We start from the raw sequence: 13,268 nt of genomic DNA on the forward strand, positions 1-13,268 counted from the left end.
TAAGACGCATGACGCTTATGCGTCTTCTAATAAAAAAAAAAAAAATTCAAAGACGCATGACGGTTATGCGTCCTACCCTAAGACGCATGACGCTCGTGCGTTTCATTAAAAGGAGACGCATGACCTTAATGCGTCTCTCCCAAAGTCGGATTTTAAAAAAAAATGCAATACAAATATGGAACCTAAGTTTTGCTCTAGAAGAAAAAAAGAAATACCCCAAATTCAACGGCCCTTAATTTGGATTTCGTCGATGCAAATCTATTCAACTATTACATAACAATTCACGATTTATTTCGTAAGCGCGATTCTCTCATTGTTGTTATATTATCCATTAAAATCAAAAATAGGTCCACTAAAATCATTTATTTATGGACCTGTATCTTTGTCAATCGCAATAAATCAAGAGGAAATACTTCTCTTCAAGCAACCTACAATAGTTTAATTCCATAAAATCCAATTTGATTTTGGTGGATTGCAATTTCCACCCATTCATTTAAAACTTGGCAGTTGATTACACGCTTTTTTAATTAATTTTACATGAAAATATATTAAATTATTAGAAAATGTATGATCACGAAGTTAATTAGTGTGACAAGTATGATTTTAGCATGTTTTTATTTTTATATGCATCATAATTTTACTAATTAATTTAATTATAAAACTAATATATATATAGGGGAGTGATCAATTGCTAACTCATCATTTAATTGCTAACTACAACTAATTTAAGGCCATAGGATTTTAGAAAACGTGTGGTCTACAATTTGCCACGTGTAATTTTCGTTTTTATTAATAAAATAAAAAAAGATAAAAAAAACGCCAAATTAGGGTTTTAGATGAAAATGTCAATATAGTGTTTCGGAAATATCAACACAATGCTTTGAGAATGTTAACCCATTGCTTATATTGACATTCTACATGTATTATATTGACATATTTTATATAGTATGTTGACATTTCTGCTTTACGAAAAAATTGAAAATTTTTTGATTTTTTTTTCAAATTTTGACGTCGGAACATATGCATATATAATATCGTTGGAATCCTTATAAAATTATCTTTAATTTGATATATGTTATATGAATTTAAAGTATTGGGATTTCTTTTAAAAGTTAGTTATAACTAAACATGTAGTTAATTGACATTAATACCCCTATTGATATTTTATGGAATTAATCCAATGGCTTTATTGACGTTTTTTGTTGATCGTATTGATATTTCTTGGTTGATAATCTAGGCCCTTAATTTGAATATCTAATGACTATTATTTAGTTGTAGTTAGCAATTAGGTATTGAGTTAGCAATATAACACTCCCCTATATATATATATATATATATATATATATATATATATATATATATATATATACATGGGGTGCATAAGGGTGCCACCATAGTTAGGGTAACAACATAACACCAATATACACCGTTAGATCCGAAAATCCAACGCCTATGATTAAATTTCACTAATTATATAATACAGATTGATTGCAGTCGTGGGCATTTTAGTCAATTCATAATATTTTCAAATCAAAACTGGGGATATCCCCAAAAACAGCGGTATTCTTTGCATTCCCTCTCTCTCTCCATTCTCTCCCCCCCTCTCTCTACCGCGATTCACTACGATAAACCCTAAATTCACAAGTTCACGCCGCCGCCGCCGCCGCCTCTACACCGTGAGTCGGCGATTAACCCTCTATTAGACGGCGAACTGGAAGCAACTCCGGTTGCTGATTTCCACCAACTCCGCTATTGATTCCATCGAAAACGCAATCACATCAGCTTCTCAATATCTTAAGGTGTCGTTCAATTCTATGAATTTTATTTTGTTTGATTGGAGAAAATTTGCATACTTAATGAAATTACCGTTTCATTCTTATTCATGTGATTTATTATTCTGCTCAGGTGATGATTCATTCAATGAATTTTCGAATCTATGTGATTAATTGGAGAAGAAATCTGCATATTTCTCATAATCGGTTGTGTTTATTTATTTTTTAAAAATATTGGGGGAATTTTCTATTTGTGTGATTTGTTTCTTTGTTTAGTATTCATAATGTTCTAATCTGATTCGATTGATTTTGTTTATTTTCTTCATCGTAATCATATCAATTGAATCTGAAATCAAAACTCATATGTTGTTGTATTTGGTATTGTGATACATCTTGCAGTTTTGTATGTTATATATTGCAGTGCATCATATAAAATATTGATGTATTGTTTTATAACAATATTGGAGGGTTTGTGTTTCTCAATTCTGATTTTGATTGGTTTCTGATTATGTTTGTTTTCTCAAATCTGCTTCGTGACTCAATTGCTTGTTTTTCAAACTATTGTTGAATCTGAGTGATGATTATCTGTTTAGTATAACTAAACATTGATGAATCCGAATTATCTTGCTTGCTCTATGCGTTTTGTTTTCTATCTGATTTGTGCATTTTTGTGCTTGATTCTTCTTCTTTTATGTTCCAGTTTCCTGACTGATTTGTGGATTTTGTAGTGCATTGTACCCTATCTTGCATTCATGTGTATTGTGATGTGATTTTTTTTCTATTGGATTAAGTGTTGTTGTACTCGGAGTGAATTGTTGATTTGATGATTTGCTCAATTGCTGATTTGCTTGTATTAATGTATCTGACCAAAAACATCAAAGGCTTCTAGTATATGGAATTTGGGTCAATTTTATGCTTATGTGGTTGCTAGTTTCTGATTGGTTGTATTAATGTATGATTGGTTGCTAGTTTATGCATCGGGCTAATCGGCGACCGCTAGCTGATTATCAGCGAATTCAGTTCGCCTCTACACCGCACATTGGTTTTTGGTGACAAGGTATGTTGATCGGACTCCATCTGTTATTGATAGGACTCTCTTCTCATGTGTAGTTTGGTGTTGATTGGAATTCATTTCGAGAATGAAACTGTATTTTGTGTTAATCGAATTTTGTCAATTTTTGCTGGATTTTGCAACTACTATAGCCTTTAATGTTGTTCGTGTTTAAGTATCATTCGTCCAATTTCGGTTCTGTTATGTTGATCATATTGTTTTTGGCGATTTCTGCTATGAATTTGACGGTTGTCAAACATGATTTGCATTTGTGCCTGAAATAGTGATATAAAACGTGAATGCATTTGATAGTATTGGAGATTGCAGTTGATAGTATTGGAGATTGCAGATTACTGTATATGTGAATGCAGTGTAATAAATGCAATTGCATATTGCAGTGGATATGAGTCTATATTGCAGTACTTTGTTATATAGATATATTTGTTAAATAGATTGCATATTGTAATTTAATTTGTTGACATTGCTTTACTCATGGTAGTTCATATGAGTCTATATTGCAGTATTTGGTTAGATGGATTGCATGTTTGAAACATAGTAATTTGTTGGCAGTACATTGCCCATTGCAGTGCATCTGAGTCTATATTGCAGTATTTTGTTTTATGGTTGCATATTTGATACATTTTATTTGCATATATTTGGATTGCAATACTTAGTTATTTGGCATTTTAGCATACATGTGTATGATGTTGTGCAACAGGATATTCTATTTTTGTAAACATTTATTCTTAAGTATTTACATTAGTTGGTTGCATATTAATGTAGATAAAAATGCAATGTTAAAATAGTCTAAGATTGAAATACTCTTTTATGTAACAGTGATGGTGAAAGTAAACAAGGGAGTGAAGGCCCTACTCTTCCGGATGCCACCAACACTATTTACATTGTCATGAATATTGCGACAAAACACTTTGAGGAGGTGAAAGAGAAGAGACTGATAGACGTTGAGAAGATGGTTGCGGACTACAAGAAATCGTGACCGATGAATGATCTTTTTTTAGCTTCAAACATTAGGTTTGGTTTCAGTGTTGGTTTTTGGTGTAAATGAATTGACTAATATTATGATTTGGTGAATACTCGTACTTAAAAATTGATGACTTTATTGTGGTGTAGACATTTTTGGTCACATAATTTGGATGCTCATTGTTGCATAGTTGTTAGCTTTCCGATAATTGTAATATGTTTGTATGCCTAAGATGGAAGGTGGTATGCAATACATTAAGTTCTGCACTGCAATACATGTAACATTGCAATGCAATCATTAGGGAGCAATATTCAGTTACAGTGAATGCAAATCTCAACACAATAGTATAAAATTACAAATAATTTGTATTGTGGTGTGCAAGCCGATAAGTAAATCAAGGAAGATTGCATACCACAAAGCTATAATAATCAATATTGTGAGAAAGAATCTGCAATCGTTTGAATAAACTACATTAGGAAGAAGTACAATAAAGTAATGTAAACTGCAAAAACTACTTTGTGATACTGCAATATTTGCAGAATAAAACTGCAATCTGTTAAGATCGAATAAAATGTTCAAGGACTTTGACACGAACTCGGTGTTCAATTATTTCCAAGTAACGACCACTTTTTTCGATTTGGTTCCACGCTTACGTACATCAAAATATAAACTGCAGCTGGATAAAATGAAAAGACATAACATTAGGCAGATCATATATAAACTACAATTAAATGCAATTAATCATATGGTGGACTGCTATATGTACCACATAATGCAGCAATATGGTAAAAACAGAGTATTACCATAAGAACTGAATAACAAACGAATTAGGACGAATGTAAAATACGAAGTAAATTGCTACAAATCGGAGAAGATTAAATTCATAAGTTCAATTACAAATCAAAATTCATGGAGTTCAATTACATATCTCGACTTGCATAATGAAAATCACGAAATCCATGGATTTCAATTAACAATACACTCCAAAACTATGCACACAATTACATATGAAATTCGTGAAGTAAATTTGTCCGCCACAGATGGTGACCCAATTCTCCACATTGTTTACACCGATGTAATGATTCGTTGTTCAACATTATAGCTTTTTCTCTCATGGACACGAAATGGCTTGCAGAATCACTTGTTGAACTTTTGGTTGAATATCGTCGAGGCACGCTGGATCACACATGATAAAACAGAATTTGAATTAGTTCAAATACAATTCAATGCAAATAACAATTAAGTGATCATCAATATTTAATACATAAACCTGTAATATTTACTACATAAACTTGCATCATAGTATTCATACAGAAGATCATATTCAAAAAACAGAGTATTGCGTAAAATAATAGTATCACATATCAGACTACATCATAAATTTGATGAAAACTCAATCTCTAAACACTATCAGAGTCAACATGACTAAGTTTCAAAATCAAAACTACATCAGGAACAAAAAATTAACGTAATAGATTGAAGCAAATAGTATAAAATTAATAATTAATCTTGTTGTGGTGTGAAATTAGTAACGTAATAGATTGAAGCAAATAGTGTGGTCTGCAATTGTTTCATTAAACTACATCAAGAATAAAAATTATTAAAATAATATGTAAACTGCAATATCGTCATGGTAATACTGCAATATTCAATTAATAACACTGCAAAAAATTTGTGAACTAAAACTGAAACCAGCAGCGAAAGTAACAATGAAATTTTTGAAATCAGCAGCAAAAAAGGGAGAAGCAAGAAGAAATTCACAGAAATCAAAAGGGGAAATACGAAGTAAACTGCTACAAATCGGAGAGTTCAATTACTTAGTAAATTCACGGAGTTCAATTACAGATCACGACTTGCAGAATGAAATTCACGAAATTCATGGATTTCAATTAACATTACGCTCCAAAACTATGCACAAAAATACAGATAAAATTGAAAATGGAGTCGTCGGCCATATCAGATGAACGAGATTCTGTAAATAAAAAATTGAGTGAAATTGGAATGGATTGAGCAGATTCGTATGGAATGGGTTGAGTGAAATTGGAGATGAGATGCGCAATTGAATCGCGTAAAATTTCACCAGAATTGGATGAAATCTGGAATCCGATTGGGTGAATCTGGAATGAGAAATAATGTGATTGTTGCTGCCGTGTAATTGATTTGGGAATGAGAGTTACAAATTTACCCCTAGGCAATTTTTCATGATTAAAATTAAATAAAATATGCTGCCACATGGCAGCTTAATAATCGCCCGATTTTCAGATCTAAGGGCTGAGAATGATGGTATGGTGTCATTATAATAAGTGTTGTCATCTTAACAATCCCTATTGAGTATATAAATAAAATTTATATTTTATTAACCTTTTTTAACTTAAATTTCTAAATAATTCCATAAACGTTACAAATCAAACTCATTAAATTTTGAAATGGATGTAGTATAAGTAACCTATAGACACATCCATAAACTGACTAATTAATTCACTAAATCACTTTTTTGCAAAAATGCAACTTTGTTTTTTGAAGAAAAAGCGCAACTTTGAACCATGAAATCCATGAAGTTTTAGCAATACATGATCACAAAACCGTCCTGCACCCTCCAATTCCTGTTTCATTCAATTTGATTTCTTGCCTTAATATGTATAAACCAAGATAGTTCAAGTAAATGGATGATTGTTAACTCAATTAGCATTTCCTAAAGTTACACTGAATTAATAATAGTATCTCTGAATTCAAACATAATCAATACTTTCTCATATATTTTAATAGTAAAAATTATACAAGAACAGTTACATTGAGTGTTGGCAACTGCCTTGTGCTTTTATTTCCTCCATATTTAGCCAAAGTTGGTTGATCTTGCACACCCCCCTCTCTCCCAACACCAAAAATGTAATCTACATATGAAATCTTGATAAAAGTTAAGTAGTCGTGGTAATATCACTGTCGTGACTGCGGATTTCCCTCGTCACAGCTCGGCTGACCGGTTGGCATACTCCTGCACGAGCGCACCAAACAGAGATGGTCTCTCGAGCAAGTGGCCCGGGCTGTCGAACTCCTTGGCCAACCCTGCATCTATGACTAGCACGCGGTCACAGTCCATGACTGTTGGTATCCTGTGCGCGATGCTTATGATGGTGCACGAGGCAAAGTCTTCCCGGATAATCTTCTGGATCACTCCATCCGTGTGAGAATCAACGGACGCAGTGGCTTCATCCATGAACAGAAGTCTGCTCTTCTTCAGCATCACTCTTCCTAGGCAGAGTAGCTGCCTCTGCCCGACACTCCAGTTGTCGCCGTCGCCAGTAACTGAGTCAGATAATGAGCGGGTCAGTAACTCAAGCAAGCGTTGATGGGGGGATATGCGAGTCGGTTACCTGATGAATCAAGTTTTCCCGGTTTTGAAGACACAACGTCCTTAAGCTGACAGCGTTCGAGGCCCTGCATAACAACATTTTTCGGCAGAATCAGATCAACCATTTCATGATTCTGCAACATTTTCTATTGCATAGAGAAGCAAGCTAACCTTCCAAATTTCGTCGTCTGAGTAGACGCCTGTAGGGTCGATGTTGCTCCTCACGGTTCCTTCGAAAAGAACCGGTTCTTGAGGGATGATTCCGAAGCGAGACCTCAGATCATGAAGCCCTAGTCCCGAGATATCAATGCCATCGATCACGATCTTCCCACCAGATGGCTCAACCAATCTGAACAAAACTTGGATCAGTGTCGATTTCCCACCTCCCGTCCGACCAACAACTCCGATCTTTTCACCCCCAGATATGCTCAGGCTGATCCCCTTGAGAACAAGAGGCGTATCCGGGCGATACCTAACCTGCTCCATCCAATAAGCAACCATTTCATTAGATACTCATGTTTTCACAGCTTCACAGCTGTTGTTTTGCCATCAAAAGGTTCCAAAGACTACAGCAAACGAAAATCATGAGCGCACCTGCACGTTGTTGAGCTCAACGTCTCCACGCGATGGCCAGTTAGGCGGAGGGGTGGAGTCCTCTTTCTTCCATTCGGCCTCAGATGGTATGATGGTGAACTGTTTTATCCTCTCAACCGAAACCATTTTATTCTCCAAAAAGCAACTCATGTATATGGCCCAAAACAATGTCGAGTTTAGCGACAAACCATACGAGAGAGCCAAACCGACGTTCTCTGCAAAATTCACGCAGATTTGGATCAAGATAAAGTAGTGATAGAAAGAAGTAACAGTGTCGTTAATCTAGTCGAAAATCAATCTTATACGCTTAGGCCAATGCAGGTACACTATCTAGATTCGAGGCATATGTCAAACCTGGCGCGATAACGCTGCTAGGTAAAATTGTCATGAACAATGCAGACATGCAGAGGATGAAGCTTCCCATTAGTTCCAGACGGAATCCAAGCCATTCATTGGATCCGTTGTTGTGGAAATCCATTCGCAGATTTCCGTTTACACGATTCAAATTCTCGTGGCAGAAGCTCTCCTGCTTCCTAAAGCAACGGATAGTCATGACGCCGGTGATGCTCTCTGAAAAATGATGAATGACCGGTGCTTTTGTGATGGAATCAAGTCGAGTCAATTCGCGAGCTGTCGAGAGGTAATAACCCTGCAAATAAACACAAGAAGCACGTATTTTTTGCATTATTTAAATAAGAGAAAACCAACATGTCAAACAACGAGAGGAGAGGAGGAAGGCCTACCCGGTACCAGAAATTCAGCCAGCCAAGAGGGATCACGAGGATAATGGTCGGCCAAGTGTACTGGCACGTGATGATTATAATGCTGAGCAGAGTTACAAACATCGAAAGGGTGAGACTACTGAAGAATGGGATTAGGATATCTACATTCGTTTGATCAGTCGATGCCTGCATGATGAGTGGAGAGATGATGATCAGTTTCTAAGTGTATGAATCTTAAACTTTCCAAAATTGTGGTTTTCTCATGATTTTAGTTACCCGAGTCAATATTCTTCCAGAGGGCGTTGTGTCAAAGAACGACATAGGTGCATGCAGGATGCTACGAAGAATCTGCGAGAAGAATATCTGGGACGTCTTTAATCCCATAACCGCAACCAAAATGCTCCTTATGAAAACGAAAACAAACGCGATTGCTGCAAAGATGGCGTATACAGAGATGAAGAGGGAAGGGCTGAATGAATCAGCGTTCGCATCTGAAGTTTCATACGCCAACCAGTAATCACTTGCCATCAAAATCCCCTGCCATGCCACGGAGAAAAACAGCAAAGCCACGACCCCCCACCATCCAAATGACTCTGTGCCATACAGCTTGTAAACTTCCAAGCTCACTTTCCCAGTGGCTCTCTCTTCCTCTTTGATGAGCTTGGAATTTCCCTTGTCATGCTCGGATTTCCCTTGAGAGTTACTATCTCCGTTTGCTTCTCCTAGTTTGAAACTTCTTTGAGTTTTCACCTTCGGGGAGGTGATGTCATCATTTTTTGTCTCCAGATCAACGAGTTCCATAGAGGCTTCATGGGCAGCGACTAAAGCCGTGAAGTCCAGTCCAGAATCCAGTAAGCTGTCGTACTTCCCGGATTGAACAATGGAGCCTTCTCTCATAACCTGGTTCAAGAAGCCAAATTCGAGTTCAAATCTTGCATTAATAACATTAGAATAAGTTTCGATATTTGTAAATGAAAAGGCTTTCCACGTACTAGGATCTGCTCAACATTATGCAAGAAGTCAACTTGGTGTGTAACAAGTATAACAGTCTTGTGTCGAAGAATCCCTCTAACACATTCCTGCAAAAGAGGGATCAAGCTACAAACATTAACGAGCAAGTCTCAGCACGACTCTCGATCAAAATGGGCCCAAAATGCTCAATTACTAAGCCATCTCACGATGTACATTGTATGATTTTGGTACCTTGAAAATAGCTGATCCCGTGTGAGCATCAACAGCGCTAAACACATCATCGAGAAGATAAATATCACAATCCTGATAAACGGCTCGTGCAAGCTGAATTCGTTGCTTCTGGCCGCCACTCAGATTGATACCGCGCTCTCCAATCTCAGTTTGATCTCCAAACTCCATCATTTCCAAGTCCTTCTCCAAGCAACAAACTCTGATAGCTTCCTTGTATTTCTCCCCATTCATCGGCAAACCAAACAATATGTTTTCTTGTATCGTCCCATTTTGGATCCACGCAGTCTGAGCAACGTAGGCAGTGGTACCACAGACTCTAACCTATGTGTAGAAAGCACAGTTTTTTAGCTTATGTTAACGAGCAACCGACAAGAAGACATTATAATGCTATTACGAAAACAAAGTAGAATTGTACCTTCCCAGATAATTTGTACATCTCACCAAGAATTGCTGCAAGAAGGGAAGACTTCCCTGATCCGACCGTCCCAACAATAGCTGAAAGCTCCCCTTTCTTTATCTCAAAATTTAAATTCTTGACTACCTCCTCCTTGCTCTCGTCATCCCAGCTAAACGTCCCATCTCTAACCTCCACAGCAATATCGCTGTCACATCCTTCAACACGCTCCACTGTGTCATCCACCAACTCTGCACTAGTCATGAACTTATCCAGCCTCTGTAGAGAAATGATGGCCTGCGACAGGGAGATCATCGACTGGGGGAATGTCCGGATCGGCTCCTGCAGCATCTTCAACAGCGAGGTTGCTGTGAACACTGTGCCAACAGTGAGTGGGAAGCCAAGGAGGAGAGCACTACCAAACGTGATCGTGGAGATGAGACCCGGCGTGCTCCACAGCACGATGACGTTAGCCGAGACCGAGTACATAAACTTGGACAGCCACTTATACTCTGTCTCTCGAAACGACTGAATCCTCTTGTTGAAGTGTTCCTCCCAAGCCTGGAACTTGATCACACGCATGTAGCTCAACATTTCGTTTGTGGCCTTCATTCTTGAGTCGCGGTTCCTCATGATCTGAAATTGGTACCTGTTGTTCATCCTGGTACGAAACACCACGAAGAGAATGACCAAGCAAAGCCCGACCAGTGCGGCCAAAGTCGCAGTGCCAAGATACTGGTAAAGGATGACCAACGCCACCGTCATCTGCATCGGCATAAGCCACAGCGAATGCAGTTGCAGCATCATATCTGACAGCTGCTGAGCATCGACAGCCATGTAGTTCACAATCTGTCCGATCCCATGAGATTGTCTTGCTGAGCCAGACAACCTCAACCCCTTCTTATACAAGGATGTAATAAGCGTGGAACGGATAAGCATCCCGAGCTTCTGCGTGTGGAAGTTGAACTGGTGAGAGCTCAACACCTCAACAAATTTAGCAACTAACAAAACAGACACGAGGTAGTATCCCTCATAAGGGGAAGAGGCCTTCCCTGCTGTGAAATCAACGAACCCTTGGATCAGTGTGGGCCCAACGTACATCACGCAGAGCCTCAGAAGTGCGAGGAAGGCAGTGAAGGCAAGGTGCTTCCAGAAGCAGCGAACCAGCGTCTTCACAACAGGGTGCTTCGAGTTCTCCTCGGGCTTAGGCCAGTTCTTTTGGAAGAGACGCGACATCCGCTCTGCCTTGTGCTCCGGTGAGAGGGTAGGCACGTCCTCGAGCTTGAGGGGCGCCGTGTAGCCTTTATTCAAAAGGGGATTCAACCAAATCCAAAACATCTTCGAGATAACGGAAGCTGAAGCATAGCCAGTGACATGAGAGTCATCCGAAATTTCTTCAAACTCATGAGTTTCTGAATCCACTGACTGATGATCCCTCACCACCTCAACACCAGTCACCCCTCTGATTCCGGCTGCAAGAAGCACGACGGATAAAGGGAACATGATAATCGAGCCAATGTCATCTACTCTCAACTCTGAGCCACTTTCTTGGAAAGATATCAAACGTGTGAGAGAAGAAGCAAAGAACAACACCAAAACAGCAAACTGCACAATCCAATATGCTCGGAGAGTCGAAGGGTGTGTCGTTGCTCGAAATCTCTTCTCGTGAATAATAAGAACAGCAATTACTAAATAAGTAATCGCTTGGAACAGCCAATACAACCCATCCACGGTCTGCCATGCCGACTCAGCAGTCCTGCTTAAAGCATGTACGCAAAAAACAGACGAAACAAGTGCAACCAGCAACGAGACGAGCAGGACGAGCTTGAACCATACATTGGTTCTAACAGGATCAGTCTTCCTACTGATCAAAGGAGTACTGATCTCACCATTTGAGTGGCGAGTAGCGGTGAATCTCGAATAGAGCTTTTGGACAGCAAAGAAGAGCAAGACAATCAAGAATAGGATGTCTACAGCAGATATGAGTGCTCTTTGAGGGCATGGAGAGAGAAAGATGAATCTCAGCCATTGCAAAGGCGAGCTCCCTGATGACTGCACCTCAGAGCTAGAGCAGGAAAGTGTTGTGATCCAAGACATTTTTTATGGCTCATCAAGTCTCAAACCACCATCTTTATAGCTCTGAGAAAACAGAGATTACTTAGTTAGAAATGTTGATTCAAATCTAGGCCTCAATATCATGAACTACACCAATGTCCCAGCTTTTTATGCAGATTCGAATGTGTGAGTGTAATAATTAGTCAATAAATAATCAGATGTAGAAAAATTGCTGAGACATTGAAGCAGACAGGTGGTGGACCAAATCACCACATGAACCGGACCAAAAATAAATAGTCATATCAGATCTTGTCTGAAAAAAGATGAGATTTTGCAAAGGTGGAGATGATAATGGTTTCCACTCACAATGAATTATGAAGTAAATCTGAGAAAGCAAGAGAAAGAAAATGGATAACTGCAAAAATCATTCGAAAGTCAAAGTTGCAAAAAACAGAGTGTTTAACATTAAATAATTGAACTCAAGAATCAAAAACTGAATCTGTAACAAGGGAACTAAAAGACTAAAACAAGAATCGGACAAACTATAACGGTATTTTGCAGGAAAAAGGGGGAAGAAGATGAAGAAAGTATACTAATTTTTTATTCAAACCTCGTGTTATTTTCCTGCTCTTAGCTCGAAAAAGCAAGTGCAAAAATGAAGGTGAGGAGTTCAGAAATCCATCCTAATTTTCATTGCTATTTAAAAGCTGTGATTTGTTGTAGCAAAATGCAATAAGAAATGTTGCAATGATAAAAAAGAGGAAATTGTATACGAAGACCGATGCATGGTCGACAAACGATGAAGCGTTGGAGATAATATTGATTTGGATAGAAATATTTAAATTGAAATATTACTAAATTCAACGGCCCTTTATTTGGATTTCGTCTATGCGAATATTAAACTATTGCTGTATCTCAATGCATAACAATTCACGTTGATTGAATTCGTATAGGTCCACTAAAATCATTTATTTATGGACTTGTATATTTGTATACCCATTGAATCTATCGCCTCAAATCAAGAGGAAACACTTATCCTCAAGCATACTACAATAGTTCAATTCCACCAAATCCAATTTGATTTTGGTGAATTGCAATTTCTATCCATACATTTAAAATTTGGCGGTTGGTTACACGTTTTTTAAT

General features: G+C 37.9%; 1 protein-coding gene and 1 long non-coding RNA gene across 2 annotated transcripts; one reads left to right on the forward strand and one right to left on the reverse strand.

Annotated features, from left to right (window-relative positions):
- The first annotated feature begins 1,615 nt into the window (after positions 1–1,615).
- LOC125218331 (uncharacterized) lies at positions 1,616–3,958 on the forward strand. The gene is made up of 3 exons (XR_016136450.1): positions 1,616–1,799; positions 2,742–2,829; positions 3,661–3,958. It is a non-coding gene; the product is annotated as an uncharacterized LOC125218331 (long non-coding RNA).
- Positions 3,959–6,529: 2,571 nt separating this feature from the next.
- LOC125215403 (ABC transporter C family member 14-like) lies at positions 6,530–12,943 on the reverse strand. Its single transcript, XM_048116808.2, has 11 exons — positions 12,733–12,943; positions 10,089–12,206; positions 9,674–9,994; positions 9,463–9,549; positions 8,747–9,370; positions 8,492–8,656; positions 8,103–8,397; positions 7,749–7,963; positions 7,326–7,631; positions 7,177–7,240; positions 6,530–7,108 (listed from the first exon to the last, which is right to left on the reverse strand). Exons 2-11 carry the CDS (start codon positions 12,162–12,164, stop codon positions 6,768–6,770), a joined length of 4,494 nt encoding a protein of 1,497 aa, XP_047972765.2. The 5' UTR covers positions 12,165–12,206; positions 12,733–12,943; the 3' UTR covers positions 6,530–6,767.
- Positions 12,944–13,268: the final 325 nt, after the last annotated feature.

The sequence above is a fragment of the Salvia hispanica genome, chromosome 3 (genome assembly GCF_029641045.1).
Source record: "Salvia hispanica isolate PSC_SH4W2 chromosome 3, Shi_PSC_v1, whole genome shotgun sequence".
Lineage (NCBI taxonomy): Eukaryota > Viridiplantae > Streptophyta > Magnoliopsida > Lamiales > Lamiaceae > Salvia > Salvia hispanica.